The sequence below is a fragment of the Nasonia vitripennis genome (assembly GCF_009193385.2).
Source record: "Nasonia vitripennis strain AsymCx chromosome 2 unlocalized genomic scaffold, Nvit_psr_1.1 chr2_random0004, whole genome shotgun sequence".
Classification (NCBI taxonomy): Eukaryota; Metazoa; Arthropoda; class Insecta; order Hymenoptera; family Pteromalidae; genus Nasonia; species Nasonia vitripennis.
This window is the reverse complement of record NW_022279610.1, coordinates 414,403-432,780: the sequence shown is the minus strand read 5'-3', so window position 1 is coordinate 432,780 and position 18,378 is coordinate 414,403. Positions and strand designations below refer to the sequence as shown.

Sequence of the window (18,378 nt, the reverse complement as noted above, 5' to 3'; positions counted from 1 at the left end):
TTTATCTATTTTATTTTTATCTTTGCAACAAATTAGGAGATCATCAACAAAAACTAAAATATATATTGAATCTTTGTTCGTATTATTTACGTATAGACAGTAATCGTAGTTACTTCTCACAAAATTTAAGCTTTCGATAAATTTATTAAAACAATCGTACCAAGCTCTAGGACTTTCTCGCAGTCCGTATAATGCCTTTTGCAGTTTGCAAACTTTATTGTCACCTGTTTCGTAACCTTTTGGTTCATTTATATACACCTCGGTTTTTACATCACCGTTTAAGAAAGCTGTCTCTACATCCATTTGTTCTATAAATAAATTGTTTTTACAACTGTACGACAATAAAATTTTCAAAGTTTGCATTTTTCCTACGGGTGAATAAACATTATCTAAATATTCCTTTTGTTGAAATCCTCTTACAACTAATCTCGCTTTATACACATTATTGTTTTTCTTTTTGTAGACCCATTTCACATCAATGACTTTTTTGTCTTTTGGCCTTTCAACAATTTGCCAAGTTTTATTTTTCATAAGACTATTGATTTCGGAATCCATCGCAATTTTCCATTGTTTATATTCATTTGAGTTTAACGCCTCCTCGAATGTATTTGGTACATTTGCATCAATATGATTTACATATATAAAATGAGTTACAGGATTTCCGTATCTATTTACAGGACTTTTCTTTCTATTAGATTTTCTTTTTTTTAGACTTGAATTATCATTTTCAGCAATATCAGAATTTAATTCATTTTCTCTACTTTCATAATTATCTATACGATTTTCGAAATTTATTTCATTACCCCTACTTGACTCGAGAGTCGAAGTATGGGTAAAAGAGTTTAGTTTGTTTTCTACATTTTCAGATTCGCTATTTTCCAAATCTCTATCTTTTTCATCATCAAGTTTTTCTAAGCAAATAATTTCTGTATTTTCTTCGACTACTTGTACATGTCTAGCATGAATAACTCTACCATTGACGAGAACTTTATAGCCATTTTCTACATAACCTACTAGTACACCTAATTGGGCTTTATCGTCCCATTTGCTTTTTCGCAACGCTTCTGGTACTCGTACAAAGACTCGACTGCCATAAATTTTTAAATGATCAACATTTGGTTTTTTACCAAAAAATATTTCGTATGGCGTTTTATTTTTAGCTGTATTTGCAATTGTGCGATTTTTTAGATAAGCTACTGTTTTCATAATTTCAGGCCAATATCGCCTATGAATTTTTGCTTCACGCATTAAACATCTGCCCATATCCATTGCGGATCTATTATATCTTTCCGCTATTCCATTTAATTCATGGACGTACGGTGGGCATGGCAATAGTTCAATTCCTTTTGATTTTATAAAATCATGAATTTCCTTATTTAAATATTCTTTGCCATTATCACAACGTAATTTCTTAACTCGCTTACTAAATTTATTTTCTACTAAACTAACAAATTCTTTTAAACAACTGGCAGTCTCTGATTTATTTTTAATGCAGAAAATTCTAGTACACTTACTATAATCATCAATGAAAGTTACAAAATATTTTTCTCCCCCATAACCGATTGTGTTATGTGGACCATTTAAATCTGTGTGAATTAATTCTAAAATTTCCGTAGTTTTTGATCTATTATTTTCGAACGGTACATTTGCCATTTTACTCTCTATACAATTTCCACATTTCATTTCGACATTTTCTATTTTTTCTGGCAATCCTTTTACTAATTTATTTTTCACTAATTTGTTCAAATATTGAAAGTTAACATGACCTAGTGCTCTATGCCATTTCTCTTTATCAGTTAATTTTAATGAATTTACAAACATTTGCTTATTTTGCTTTTCAATTACATAGCTTTTCATAAAATATAGATTATCCTTTTTGTTTGCGACTGCTATTAATTCTCTATTTTTATTGTAAATTTTGGCATCATCATTTTTTGCTACTACTGTATAATTTTCTGTGACTTTAGAGAAACTCAGTATGTTTTGTCTAATGCCTTGAACATAATAAACATTTTTTACGTCTACTTGTTTTTGATTGTAATAATTTTTAAAAAGTAATTTTACAGTTCCAATTTTAGTAGCTTTCAAACTTTTACCATCAGGTAATTTTACTTCAATAGGATTTTTTAAATATACGAATTTATCAAAATATTTATCATTATTTACAATGTGGTCTGTGCAGCCACTATCTAGTAACCAATTAATTTGACCTAAACTTTCGCTACTATTTTCTAACGCAGTTACCTGGTTTACCTCTGGGTTGCAGACCTGGGTCAGCCATGCTTCGGATGAGTAGTCGCCCTGTTGTTCGCCTGAAGATTTAGCTTTGGGTTGACCTTGACCTCTGCCTCGCTGATTGTCTCGGTAGTTGCCTCGGTTGAAGCCTCTGTTGAACCCTCTGTTGTAGCCTCGTTGATTTCCTCGTTGGTGACCTCGTTGACCTTGACTGTATTGAGCACCTCGTCCTCGGTTGCTCTGCTGCTGTGGTCTCGTACACTCGTTTATGACGTGGCCAAATTTTCCACAGTTAAAACATTTGCCTTTGGTTTGTACCGCAAAGGTACTGGCATTACTTTTATTATCTGACTCAGCATTAGTCATATTTTTCTCTTTTATTTTCGACTTTACATAGTCTACTGTTCTTTGGTCTTCTGGGATAACATCTATAAAATCCCCAATGTAACTATAGCTTGGTGGTAAAGCTCTAAGTAGATATCTCAATTTTTCGACTTCTTCTAATTTCCCACCAGCTGATTTGAATTCATTAGTTACTTTTTCGAATTCTACAAAAAATTCTTCCACTGAATTATAATTATTTAATTTGATTTCTTCGATTTTTCCTCTGCATATAATTTGCAAGGCTGTTGATTGTGTTAAATACATTTTATCGAATTTTGTTATCATCTCGAGAGCTGTTTTACATTCACCGATGTATTCTAATTGTTTGTCTGAGATAGCACTAATTATCATAGTGCGAGCTTTTAAATCAATCTTTTTCCAATCATCTTCTTTGCCTTTATATTTATCAGGCATTTCATTTATTGCTGGTTCGTTGCACTCTTTATACTCTAACAGGATCATTAATCTAATTTTCCAACTGGAATAATTTGCACCATCAAACACTGGTATCATAATGTCTTCGATTTTCGCTTGCTTAGCCATTTCTTTTTCTTTTGCACTAATGCTCTCGTATACTTGATTTTTCAATTTAATAATCTTCTTGAGTGCTTTTAAAAATATTTTTCTAATTTGATTTCTTGATTCTTCTTTTAATTCAATATTTTTGGCTTCTAATCCGTCTTCTTGTTTTACTTTAGGCTTAAGCCACAAGTACATGTGCTTAACCTCTAATTTGCACGTGCTCTGAAATAGCACTTCACCACGTGTTTCACTCGCCGACTTTAATCTTCTTGCATCGCACTTAAATCTTGATTAGTTTTTAAAAATCTTTTAATTGTTGAGTAGCTGACGACTTTATCTACGTCACTGAGCTTATATTTTTCTTCTTTAACCCTTTTTGACCGGTTAATTTTCACTTGAAAATCTTCTTCTATCGACAGACGTTTCTATACGAAAATTCGAATATCAATGCTTCACATGCATATAATTTCTCCAGATATTTTCTTCTTTAATTTCACTGCTCAATTTTTCACTGTGCGATTTACTTTTTTTAACAATAACCGTTAACTACTTTCCACGTGGCTTTTCTTCTAACCTCACTTAGTTTTACACTAAATATCTCTCATGTCACTCATATGAGTAGACATGCGGGATAAAATATAAATACCAACCACGCTCTGCTACCATGATGAAAAAGGTTGGATCAATAAACAACAACTTGAGGTTTAATTATTGCTTTTCTATATTGTAAAAGGCTTGAGAGCCTAGTCGGCGGCACGTCTGCTCACATCGGAATCTTACAGGCAAGAGAGAGAGTGTATAGTAGAGTACAGCATAGTCTGATCTACACACGGAATATGATATAATACGTAATAGGCGATTAGAGTATAGTGCGAGACATGCGCGGTTCGTCAGCTCTCGCGTGAGCTCGTCTCAATGCACAAAATCGCAGTTGACCAATAGATGGCGCGACGTGTACCATTTTGGTACTAATAATCAAGATTATAATACTTACTATATTACAACAGTAAGATTAATTTTTTTTCTAGTAAGAAATGATTTTTGTCAGTACAGGTAAATAGAATCCGCTGACTAGTATTTATTAAAATTAGGATATATATACTTTTTAAGATAATAAATTGAATGCTTACTTGCTGTAAAACAACTTATTGTTTACTTAAGGGGTCAAGCCTGGGTTAAATCCTGAAAAAAAAAACAAAAAGATATTCTTCTTACCAAAACATTTTTGATTTCATGTAATTTGAAAAAAAAATTCTATTGAAAATATATAAAATATACACCATTTTTATCGAAAAAAAAACATGTATATACCTTGTAAAATCATTGACCAAAATTCATAACATTTCACTATATTAATAAGTGTTTTCAGTCACTTGCCACAGCTTTTTGAAAGATCTGGACCGTCTTCTTTACTCTATCCGGGCTTAAAATGTACCTTAAACATGCCCCCTCGGACCGATCAAGAGACATTTCTAAAAAATATGAATTAAATACTGCTAGCAACAAAATTTGTTGCTAACTATTAATCCCCGCATAGATTCTTTAATTTTCTTAAAAAAGTTTTCTTAAAGTTCTTAAAATCGACTGAGAATGGTTTATAACGCGTAAAAAATAAAAAATTGGTTAGATGAGATTTTGGCATGAGATCACCTGAGATCTCACGTGAGATTTTTTAATAGGGTTATTAAATTTAGTTTTGAGGTTTTTTTCTTTGCTACAAACATATATTTAGAGATTTTTACGAAATAGTAAAGTTCTTTAGATCATAATAAACAAATGTTCAAGTTTTAATTAATATTATCTCACAGATTCTTACTTTAAAGTAATAATTCAAATGTTTCATCGATAAACTATAAGACGACGAGGTGGCGCGTAAGCAATCATATTTTACAAAGTACAACAACTTTTATTTATTTTTTGATCGCAAAAAACTAAATTTTTAAAAAACATTTTCATTTCAAAGCGACCTTCAAAACCTTTCTAGAGTCTACTGTTTTGAGAATGAATATACCAAACTAATACATACACATACGCACACTTAAAGTTATAATAACAACATTTCAAATTTAACTAAATAACAAAAAAGCAATAATAAATATTTGTTTATAGTGTTATTCCGACTCAGTGTGCATATAGAGGTTTACTCGACGAAAAATGCCTTAAAAATGCAACAGAAAAAGTAGAATCGTAAGTATTATAAGTTTTTTGTTTCTGAGCATTATCATATCGTATCCTATATATTGTTGATATATTGATGTGTATTTATTACAGTCTTAATTTAGGCAAGACTGAATAGGCTCCGATTTGAGGTGGAGTTCTACCAAATATTTTGACTTCCTCAACTTTTTATTTAATTGTAATATTATCTCAAATTTATATTCATATTTTGATGATGAGAACAGGACGACACCTAAATTTTGAGAAATTTTTATAAATTATTTAATAAAATATTGCGAAAAGACCAATAAATAATGGGGTTACTTGCAAAAGTCTTTTGCGTACTAGGTTTCGATTAAAGAAAACTAAAAATACATACTGGGGTGTATCTGGTGTCGAAGAATAAGTAACATAGTTTTTTATTGCTATTTTTTTATTTATTTTATTCCAGAATAGTACAGAGTATAACTAAAATAGAGATCACACTCAGTACCTTGCAGAGTTTGGCACGATATTGGCACAGTTTGGCATGACATAGGTACAGTTTGGCACAGTTTAGCATGATTTCGGCACAGTTTGGTACAAATCAACACATTTAAGTATTCAATATAAAATTTTGTTTAAATAAAATTATTGGAAAATACGAATTTTGGAGCTCACAATCAGTTTTGGTACTATCATCCGAATGGTAACACCTATTTAGGCGTTCATTATGTAAATTTTATGAATTTTGATAATTCTCTAAACAACTTCCCCAGTGAAAAAAAATTCTGTGCCAAACTAAGCCAAAACTGTGCCAAACTGTGCCAATATTGTGTCAATCTGTGCCAACATTGTGCCAATCTGTACCAAACTGTGCCGAACACTGTGATAAAATTTGCACAAATTTTATTAATTTTAAGTATGACAAACTGTGCCATAAGTATGTCAAATGTCCAAAATGTTCATGTTTTGACACAGTTATGCCACAATTTTGACATATATTGGCACAGTGTTGGCACGTTTTTGACACAGTTTGGCACAGAATTTTTTTTCCACTGGGATATGTAATGATTGCTTTGTTGAGACTTTTTTTATCACTGACTCTTTTATAACTTTTAGGTATAATGAAACTCTTTTTCCTAGTAACACTTGTAGAAGTTAAGTACTGGGTTATTGCCTCGAAGATAAAAAGTTGTTCTAGGTTTAGAGGGCTGTCATGTACGTTGAAACTGATTTATTAATTATCTTTAATATTTTACTTTGCAATTTTTATACCAGATCTCGATTATTTTTATACACTCCACCCCAGGCTGAGATTCCATAGTTATCATGCTATGGAAAAAAGCATAATATATCATTCGTAGTGTTACCTATGATGTTTGCAAGCTCAAAAAGAAATATATACTAAGTACTTCGTTTTTTTAATTATATATTAAATATGTTTATCCCACTTTAAATTGTAGTCAAAAACAACTCCAAGGTATTTACAGCTCTCCACTCTAGTCAACATCCTATTCTTAATTTTTACTTCTATTTGTGCCGGTACACTATTACAATAGCTTCCGAAAGTCATGCAACTGTTTTATCTACATATATAGTATATTACACGAATTGTTGCAAAAAAAAGATAAAAATTGGGCTTACTTGCCCAATTTTTAGAAAAGCCAATTAATAAAATTTGATACGTCAAAAATCAGTTTTTGTATTAAAAATTGGTAGAACTTTTTGTCTAATAACCGATTTTCCACGGACCAAATTTTATTAATTGTTTTTTTTAAGTAATTTTGCAAGTGAGACAAATTTTTAACTATTTATGCGCAATAATTTGAGAACTATACTACACACACACACACACACACACACACACACACACATATATATATATATATATATATATATATATATATATGGGTGGGTGGTTTTTTAATTTAACTGATTATTATGAATATAAAGCTACAATTTTAGTAAACAAATAGAAAAATATGAAGTCTTATTATTATCTAGTCAGCAACGTGAAATTTTCGTAGTATCAATAAAGTTATCTATGCATATAGTTATTTATCACTAGCAAGGAAATTGACGTGATTTTGTTATGGATTAAAATTTTATAGTTTTTCATGTCAATTCGTCACTATCGATGTTACCTTCATTTAAAAAAGAGGAAAAAAAATGTATGCCGCAAATCACTCAAACCAATTAATTAGTGCAGAAATACCTGATAAAAATAAAAATGAAAAATAGATTATTTGCTGTTGTACAACAATTTATGATACATTTATGATAGTATAGATGTACTTATTTTAAAAGAAATTGGAAATTATTGTAATTCTAAAAGTCAATTAAATGATAACCATATACTTGAATTAAACAGCATTTTAAAATGTTACTTGATTTTTAATATGCAATCTACAGTTAATTTTCATAGGTTGTCTACTATTCGACCTATTGATAGACATAAAGAGTATATTCAAATACTTTTTTCTGGTTCAAGTACAAACGGACACTGGATTTGTTCGTGGTAGAAAGGCAATATAATACAAATTTTTGATAGTATTAACAAGAAATGTCTTGATGATTGTAATTTTTTTATTGTTAGGCTGTTTCAAAATATAATTTACGCATATCTCTTAAACAAGAACAGTTAGACTAATTATGATTGCGGTGTTTTTGCTACCTTGATATTATTTGCAGTCGCTATTGTATTTAATATTGGCCCATGCAATGTTCAATTTAATATTAGTAAAATGCGAGAACATTTGATTAGAATGTATGATACATTAAATTTATCATTTTTTCCAATATTGAAAGATTATCAAAATAAAATTTATTTTGAAACAATTGCTGAAATTTTAATTATAAGAAATGTTACTCAAGCAACAACATTTGCTGAATTCAAATTAAATTTTGCTAAAATTAATATTGAGGAACTTATAGGTATAGGTATTATATTATTATTGAAATTTAAGTGTCACATTAACGTTGAAGTTTGTTCAACTGTATACTGCGTTAAACATTTATTAAAATGTATTTTTTTTTTTGAAAATGAGTTATATTGATGCGATTTTTAGTATTAGATACAATTAGAAATATACATAATTATAAATATTTCGATATTTCAACAATAAAATATGTATGTATGTATGTATGTGTGACGAGATACACATACATACATACAATTATAAGATAGGTATAAAATGCTTTCCTGAGGAGCTATGAATTAATTAATTTGTACTAAAAACCTAAAAATTGCCAAAATTGACATCTCTGAAAACTGTTTCTGGAACATATTTACCGTGGGTTAAAGAAGGAAAAAATTTTGATTTTCGATTTGAAAGAGAACTACCCATATATATATATATATATATATATATATATATATATATATATATATATATATATATATATATTATGACGGTAGCTCAGCCGTCATTATTATTTTAAGTTGTTTGTTGTTTATGCTACTATTCACCGTTTCCGTCGACTGTGCAGAAGGCACTAGATTCTACCGACTATAATCTATCCGCGCACGGACGTAAAGACGTATGAACACGCGGCGGTGATAGTAGTACTCAGGAAGTGGATTCAAAAGGAGGAAAAGTCAATGAACACTCGCGGATTATTGTAAAACTTAGACTAACTGTTTATTGGTGCTTGGCTTACACAAGCGCACCAGACGGGCGCATGCCAGCTACCAGCATATAGTCGAGGTGAGAGAGAGAGGAGGCTTAAAGTCGCCCGAGTAAGCGAGAGTTGATAAGAACTAGTATTTACAGATGTACGTGGCCGGCATGGCCGTTCTAACCCACGCGAAGATGGTCTCGGAATAGCTCGCTAGCGCGAGCACAGATTTACCTATGCCCTCTGACACACTGTTGTCAACTCTTGACAGCAGTGTGCGAGCAGGTGGCAACATTGTACGTTACTGAATTTAAATCTCTCTCGATGCTTATTCTCTCTCTGTCTCTCTTACTCTCTCACATGCTGTGCCTTTAGTAGCTGTAACAACAGAAGTATTATACCGAATGTTGATTCTGTCCCGGATAGACGTCGAAACGTGCTCAACGTGCGTTAATTGCATTGGCAACCGTTACAACACCCCCCCCCCCCCAAGACGCTGGGTAGCCGGTCAGGTGTACCAGCTCTTATCCACTACGTCTATCCGGGCGATCCAGGACAATTCTATTTTTATTTAATCAAAAAGAAATAAAGACGATAAGAAAAGAAAAGAATATGGAATCAAACAAAAGTATATCAAGTTAGAGGGGTTACCTCCTTTCTCTCTCTGGGTTCCTATAGCTTGTTACAACGTCATTCACGGACGTTACCGAATTTGTAGACGGACTAATGTCGGCAGACTTATGCCTAACGTCGAACGCAAAACGAAAAGGAACGGAGAGATTAACTTCTGGAACAAATAACCCGTTTTACATTTGTCAAAGCAAGTTTCTCATTATTCAGTCGGTGGTTGACTAACTCGATCGAATACGTACGGACGGTTTTTGTCACTTTTCAACCGGACGTATATGCATCATCCTAAACGGTCTAACATAAATTTCATACCATGAAAGGAATTGCGACAATATCTGCCATTTGTTGTGTCCGACGGTTAGATTAACTCACGAGAAGCTTCGAACGGTTTTATAAAACGATGAGAATAATAAATGCCTTTCGTATCTCGACAACCATGTGCATTTGACGTACGAAACTGGTCGTAACCCTCCTCATAGTTCGCGGACGTATTGATAATAATTACGGACGCTAGCGGTTCGAGTGAAGTCCCTTAAGTTTTACTTTCGTGCCCCACTGTTGAGAACCCTGCTTAGAAGCATTTTCCTCGGTACAATGTACTGATGCCTATCTGGTATCACCAGCGAGTTTAAGTACAGCGATTTTAATTTTTGGTTACTCTAACTTGCCGTATTATTCCACGTCGTTTGCAGACTACTAACCTGAGTACCATTAGTTCGCACGCATCATGCTACGGTCGCTCGAATACTATTGCTATTCTAAAACTAGTCCTACAACTAATTTTTCAAACGTCTCGCGCTCGAGAGCTATATGATCGCTACAGTGGAATAAACGCATTTTCCTTGATCTTCTCTCTTCAGTTGTGGAGTCGTTGGTACGGCCGTCTAACCACTTCCTAAAAGCGGATGGGTGGCTTGCCTAGATGTTGGACTGAGTTTTAACAGATGTGAATCTTCCTCGGACGTAAATTCTGCCATCTCGGATCGGATTATCTGTACAGTATAACCAATTTCTTTATCAGAGGATCTTCCCTCCTCCAGCTGTTCCAATTCCGTGAACAAGCGATAACAATCTAAGCATAATAACATGCGACTATCATCCGTTGGATGAAATTGGTTGCAAATAACTTTTTGTCTAATAACTTTAGACTCGCACGAAAATCGTGCTAGCAGAAAGAACATTTTCTGCTGCGACATCATTCATCTCCGCTGTTGCCCTAGAGTCGAACGTATCAGCTGATGTCTGGGTTTTGGCTTTGAATTCAAAGTATTCTTTACAGCCTCGGTGCTGTGGTGTTTGTGCTTGTTGCTTCGTGGGTGAATTAGGTCCACAGCTCCTGAATTCAGAGCTCGAAGACTCACAAACGGACATCGATGAATAAAACTCCCCGTGCTGCAGATACCTTGGGCAGTTCGTCCGCTTATATCCCGCCAGCTTGCATTTATGGCATTTGAGGATATGCGGCTCCGGAAAAACGCGAGCGCGATGCCCTACGACATCACAGTTCCAACAGCTCCCTTTGAAAGTTTGAGAAGTTGGTGCTTTCCGAATCCCTAGATTCGCACGTTCATTCTCCACACGCGCATTACGAAACGATAGATTTGGCGTGTATTTTTCTCGTTCACACGTCTATGAGCAAGATTTTCGACTGGTGTCATCACTACCGGTATCAGAGACACTTGATGCGGGTCTCACCTTGTGATCCAGCTTACTTCCGGGTGAAGGATTTCTGCGAAGAGTTGCAGAAGTGCAGCCGTTGTGACCTTGTTGACTTGCATGCTGTTTGTCTCGATCGAGGCTAACTTTCGGTCTACTTTTATTGTCACACTTGTTGCTAGAACTAGCCTGCTGCTGGTGAACATTGTGACTAATTTCCTTCCGTTTGGCCGAACGGGAAGTTGCACTCGTGCTGTTAATCTTAGCAACGACGCGCGATTCCTTGTCACAATTATTCCGACGACGCTTTTTAGCACGCTTGGACCTCGTGCAGTTACTCTTGTCGTCCCGGGACTTACAGGTTAAACACCCACCCGAATTTATGAGTGACTTCACTAAATCCGTGAGTAACTCAATCTTCTGTGTGAGCACCGCAAGCGTTGCACTGCTCTCACATGGCGTACCAGAACACGATATTTTTCCGGCTGCTTGGCAACTACATTGTAGCGTGGATTGCCCTTGCAATAGCCTGTGTTCTGAAAGTGATGAATCGTCTGCCAAGTTAGACTGATTCATTTCAGAAGTTGACTTCTTTGAACCGTCGGACGCTGTCACTGATTCTTGATCGTCCATAACTGAGCCATAGTTCAAGTTAAACAAGTTCTCTATGGAAGTACACTTCTTCGTAAGGTCGGACGTATTCGCAGATTGTTGTTCGTCCCAATGACAGTTGAGCCTGTTGTGCGAATTTGCGACTGTTGTATTTTCACAAAATGAATTATGATGGTTGGGGGTGCAAGGATTATCCAACTCTTCCTTCGACCCTTGTGTAGAAGAATTCAGTAATGGTTTCGTTGGTACTCTAGCATGACTTGCTGATGACTTCCTCTGCTCCCCAACCTTCATTTCCACGGGTTCCTCCAAGCGTGGTAATTCTTGTGCACAACTAAGACTCGGTATACAGGAATCGGATGTGTTTCTTGTATTAATTCTCTGTCGATCGCTGATTCTCTGAATCATCGGAGCGATACCGTTCAAGTACGTCGTACGACGTGCTTGACGAAATTTCTCTTCGTCGTAAGAATGGTCCAGCATAGTTACAGATGTGAAGTCCGTTGGCCTATAATCGCCTGCGAGGTAATAAACTGCTCGCTGGATTTTTTCCTCTCTGGAACCTGTTGTTATTAAATTAAGGTAGTCGAGAGATTTTGACAGTGTCGTCTCGTCCTGAGTTGAGATTAACTCCCTCAAAGCATCCGACCGAGTTCTGTAGGCTGTCAGATGTGTTTTACTATCGGACGATACAATTAGTCGGAGGATCCCCCCTCGCCTAAAACACATCTATCCGGTGAAACGGACGTCGAATCTTCAGACATCATCTCCGTTGATGGTGCGCTGTCTGTATCAGTCCAATCTTCTTCCCTATCTGGTGAGAATGTTACACCTGTTTGTGACGACCTACTAGATTTTAAACTCATTTTCCCTAATTAGTTAATACGCGAAGGTGAAGAATATAATAATGTAGAAAGAATTGAGTTTCCAATTACCAGTTTTTCAGTGAGCTGTCAATTTGACTGAATTTAGCGAACCAGAAAAAAACTACTCTTTCGGTTATTTTATTTCGATTCAATTTTTATCAATTTAATAATCTGAATCACGAAAAAAAATTTTCTGTGCGTTTGTGTAAGATAATTTAGATAAAATTTCACTGCCTGGCTAAATAAACAAAAATACTCTAAGGTACGTGTCCTCAAATTATTCATTTATTGAGTAATCAGCTGTGCTGATACGATATGATAATGTGATCTTGTTAGAAAAACAACAAAGATTATTTTTAAATTATCATTGCAACTATAATTTCCGATTTACTCAGCCATGCGGTTATCCATACTAACACGACCGAATTCCGAAAAAGTACTTTCTAGATTAAAATCTGTTTATTTAAGCCTTATATCCGAACAGATGTGTACACAAAAAAAATTAGCAACAACGCAAAAACTAAATTTTCAATGATTCGATGAATACCAGTCTGTTGATAGCAAGAAGCTTCCGATTTTGCTGACTATTGTTTACCGCTAGATCGCATTAGATAGAGCTATATCGGACTATTCTGTTATTGTATACGGCTGTCTATCAAATTCGCCGCTTCACACGATTGTGTTGATAATATTTACAATTGGAATACTCTAATCTATTCTCTTCGTTACAATGATAACACCTAATTCACTAAGTATTTAAGATCCGTGTTTACCGCAACCTCGGATGTTAACGAACAACTCAATAAAATTATCACAACAGTACTTGAATCTCGAATTTATATACAACATTTATTCAGACGCAAAAATGTTCGATTGCTTGTATTTCGATAAAGAAATTATTTTCGCTGCCGACTAGCTATTTATGTCCTACAGAAAATCGTCCAAAAATTGCATATCATCACGAATATTCGTAAAAGCAAAAGAAAACTAGTAAGCAGCTTAGGAGACGTACTAAGCTCAGTTGAGACTACAACTACGCTTACTTAGCTATGCGTGATTTATTATAGTACTAGCTATACGTTCGATCGAACGTTTAATTCGACGGCTAAAACGAAAATAACACTCACAGCACGACCGAAAATAGAAATTTCATTACTGTATAAGTGTGAATTTTCGTGGCATTAGACATAAAATTCATGTGTAACAATCATCTCGAAAATACAAGCTTTAACGATCAAATCTTTGAGCGCATGTAATCGCAAAAATCATGCGCAGATAATTTTAAGTTGCTAAACACTAAATTTAAACATTTACGATCTCAAATTACGGACGGTCGTGTGCGATCCTTAATTAACCGTATACGCTCAAAAAAAGCACAGTTCAATTCTGATGAAAACGGACATATACATCAAGTTTTCTGCGGTCCGTCTCATTCGCACACATACCACTACGATACACGAGTCTTATATAGTTGCTTGCCGCGCGCGGATGTAAACAATACCGCGCGATCGGCCGTCTTCGCTCTATACATAAGTATACCGCTCGGCCGTTTGGCTTTTCGCTGCTCTGCGTGATATACTCACGTGAGTATTTGAATTTTCGCCGCACGGATTTATTTTACAATTCGTAATTTGTATAATTCGTGTACTTTTTACTTCAATTGCCACTGTAGTTGGGCGCCATTTATGACGGTAGCTCGGCCGTCATTATTATTTTAAATTGTTTGTTGTTTATGTTACTATTCACCGATTCCGTCGGCTGTGCAGAAGGCACTAAATTCTACCGACTATAATCTATCCGCGCACGGACGTAAAGACGTAAGAACCCGCGGAGGTGACAGTAATACTCAGGACGTGTACAAATTCGGTAACGGCCGTGAATGACGTTGTAACAAGCTATAGGAACCCAGAGAGAGAAAGGAGGTAACCCCTCTAACTTGATATACTTTTGTTTGATTCCATATTCTTTTCTTTTCTTATCATCTTTATTTCTTTTTGATTAAATAAAAATAGAATTGTACTGGATCGCCCGGATAGACGTAGTAAGAGCTGGTACACCTGACCGGCTACCCAGCGTCTTGGGGGTAGGGGGGGTGTAACGGTTGCCAGTGCAATTAACGCACGTTGAGCACGTTACGACGTCTCTCCGGGACAGAATCAACATTCTGTATAATACTTCTGTTGTTACAGCTACTAAAGGCGCCGCATGTGAGAGAGTAAGAGAGACAGAGAGAGAATAAGCATCGAGAGAGATTTAAATTCAGCAACGTACAATGGTGCCACCTGCTCGCGCACTGCTGTCAAGAGTTGACAACAGTGTGTCAGAGGGCATAGGTAAATCTGTGCTCGCGCTAGCGAGCCATTCCGAGTCTGTCTTCGCTCCGCTCCGTTTCGCGAATAGACACTCTGCGATTGCGATTATTGTGTGCGAGGGTTGCGAGGTCAACCGAACCGAGGACAATCCGTCCGAGACCATCTTCGCGTGGGTTAGAACGGCCATGACGGCCACGTACATCTGTAAGTACTAGTTCTTATCAATTCTCGCTTACTCGGGCGACTTTAAGCCTCCTCTCTCTCACCTCGACTACATGCTGGTAGCTGGCATGCGCCCGTCTGGCGCGCTTGTGTAAGCCAAGCACCAATAAACAGTTAGTCTAAGTTTTACAATAATCCGCGAGTGTTCATTGACTTTTCCTCCTTTTGAATCCACGTCCTGAGTATTACTGTCACCGCCGCGGGTTCATACGACTTTACGTCCGTGCGCGGATAGATTGTAGTCGGTAGAATTTAGTGCCTTCTGCACAGCCGACGGAATCGGTGAATAGTAACATAAACAACAAACAATTAAAAATAATAATGACGGCCGAGCTACCGTCATAATATATATATATATATATATATATATATATATATACAAATATACAAATATACAAATATACAAATAAATGACGAATCAAGTGGAAAAAAAAAATATATATATATATATATATATTTTTTTTTTCACTTAATTCGTGATTTATTTCTTGAATATTAAACTCATCACTTTCTATAACGTCATGATCATTAGTGTCGAAATGCACATAAATATTTTTTAAATTCTGATTAACATAAATATTTTCATCTCGTATACAAAAATTTTCATTATCTTTTTCATCAATAAATTCACAATTTTCTTCAATTAATTTCTTATTTTCTTTAATTAATTCACTATTTTCTTCAATTAATTCATCATTTCCTTGATCAAATATATTTCGTGTATCATCGACATAAGAATCATCATAACCGCGGTCTGTCTCCTCTCCTTCACTCAGATCTCTTCTCACTCGTGTATTTTTAGACTCACTTGTTACCCTTGGTTTCGTATCTATCGGTTCTATTTCCGTAGGATACTTTTCAAAAGGAATTATTTGTCCATTAACTTCAATATAATTTTCAAAATAATTAATTGTCGCTTCATTTTTACGAAGGAAATGATTACCTAATATGCCAGCTTCCGTGATGGGAAAATCGTCGTCAACTAAATGAAAATCTGTTGACACGTTGTTAAAATCTACTGTCACTTTGGCAAGAGTGGAAATATATTGGGTTGTTATGCCTTTTAATCTTATAATCTCATTCGTGTTTATGTTAGTATAGGGCGATACCTCCGACTTACGCACTAAACTAACAGAGGCTCCGGTATCAAGCATAAACTCTAATGGCTTGTTAAATTCTCCGATGTCTACTCTGATGGTCGGCACCGTGCTCGCGCGACTCAAATTTATAGTTTCGGTGCGGACGTGGGAGTATTCCTCTCGTTGGAATCGTTCGGGCGCGTGCTAGATGTCATCTCTCTCCGCGTGCCCTCCTGAGAAAGAGGCTCGGCGTTTCCCTGCGCTACGTTACCCGAGCGCATGTCTTGCTGCAACTTGAAACAGGCATTACGCATATGCCCTTGAATACCGCAATAGTAATACGTCGGTCTAAATGTGCTTTGATTGATAGTATTGTTACGATTTGAATTATTCGAAGATCTCAAATTCTCGCTGTTGTTATATCGTGGATTTTCAATAATCCTTCGATTGAAATTATTATTGTTATTGCAATTATTATTCATTTGATTCGGAAGGAATCCGTTGCGTTGTCTATTTTCGGCATTCCATCCTCCGAAGTTAGTATTATTAGGCCGCGTTTCGTTTCTAAAATTTTGATTGCCGCGCGGTGGGGGTCCTCGGTCTCGTTGGTAGTCACGCTCGTCACTATATCGCTGCAGATGTTAAAGGGCGAACTGCGTTTCGCGTTTCTTTATTTTTAAATTTTGCGTCCGGCAACTCATCGTCGTTGATCGCGCAACCCGCATATTCGCGTTCTATCTCAATGATCTGTTCACGAGCCTCTTTTAAAGTGGTAGGCGTACCCATGCGCCCCCGGATCTCCCAACGTAGTCCCCTTTTAAAAAATTTGATGCAGTCTTTTTCGAGATCATCTTCAAATATTTTTTGTTATACTTATCGGGCCCTCCCACTGAGCCGCGGCTGTGATCTCTTTCTCGATTTCCCAAATTCTATTTAAAAATACAATTACGGATTCGTTGCTTTTTTGTTTCATTTTCGCTAAGTCGCCAGACCAATCATGATACGTTTTTGCTGAACCGTATATATTTTTTAAAAAATTCCATAACTTCGTTTACCGTCGCAAAAGTATGCCCGCGGGTGCTATTTAGCGCGTCCCTGTATAAGCGCATCCGGATGAATTTTGCTAGTTCTCCTTCGAGAGTGCTGGGTAGCAATTCTTTTGCTTCCCTGCATCCATCAAGAAAGAGTGATAGCGATACGTTTTGTCCGTTGAATCGTGGAATTAAATCCAACACGTTGGATATGGACATTCCACGGACATGAATTGTCTCGGCCATTTTTGGTTTTTTCTCTATTTTCGATTTTTGGAGCGATTCTATTTTGAGTGCGTTAAAACTTCTGTCAAAGGATAAGAAGAGTTCGCTTTTTTCAACTGAATCGGTATGATTTGGTGATGTTTTTATCTTTATATTTTCGAGCTGAGGTATTCCGGTTGTGAAAGTGCTAAGGCGCTGTCGCACAAGTTTAATTGCTTGAAAAAAACCAAATCCCGGATTGATTATAGTTTTATCGATTTCTGCCGCGTTATTTTCGTCGTTAAAAAATGCGTCTAATACTTCTGGTTTAATTTCGATACTTAGGTGTTGTTTGATATTATTTATTGCATTTTTGTCTATAGGAGTCTCCTGTATTCCCAGGGATCCAAAGATAGTCGTTAAGTTATTTTTTTGAGCGAGTCCTCGGGTAACGGGAGTACTTGTGCCGAGGCACGAAGACTCTGCGTTTCTATTTAGTGTGGGTGGTTTTAAAATAATGTTTTTATTCTGGGTGATTGTTTGGTTTCGTTCCGTTTTGATCTCGTGAATAGAGACTTCGTCGTCACTATCCTCCGACTGATTTGATTTATTTAAACGATATTGATAGTATTCTTTTTTATTCCGAGGTAAGTCCTGATTTGCACTCGTGTCGATATTAAATCTTTCGCACGAGTTTCTTACTTCCTTAGTTAACGAGTCTACTTCTTGTATTAATTTCGGTGTTTCGGGGCTGCTATTTGCGATCGCGATTTTTAGTTTATCTTCTTTATCCTTAAGCTTGGTAAGTAAGGAGTCCTCAAAATCTAGTGTGAATTTAGTATTGCGTTGTGTATTAACAAACCGATCG

The 18,378-nt window shown here is 35.7% G+C and overlaps 1 protein-coding gene across 1 annotated transcript in view; it reads left to right on the top strand.

Moving 5' to 3' along the window:
- LOC107981889 overlaps window positions 1-18,378 on the top strand; it is a 1,212,633-nt gene that overhangs the window by 847,064 nt on the left and 347,191 nt on the right. Inside the window, exon 8 of the mRNA XM_031924057.2 lies at window positions 5,251-5,328. Coding sequence (XP_031779917.1) covers window positions 5,251-5,328 — 78 coding nt within the window. The remainder of the gene's footprint in view (window positions 1-5,250; window positions 5,329-18,378) is intronic.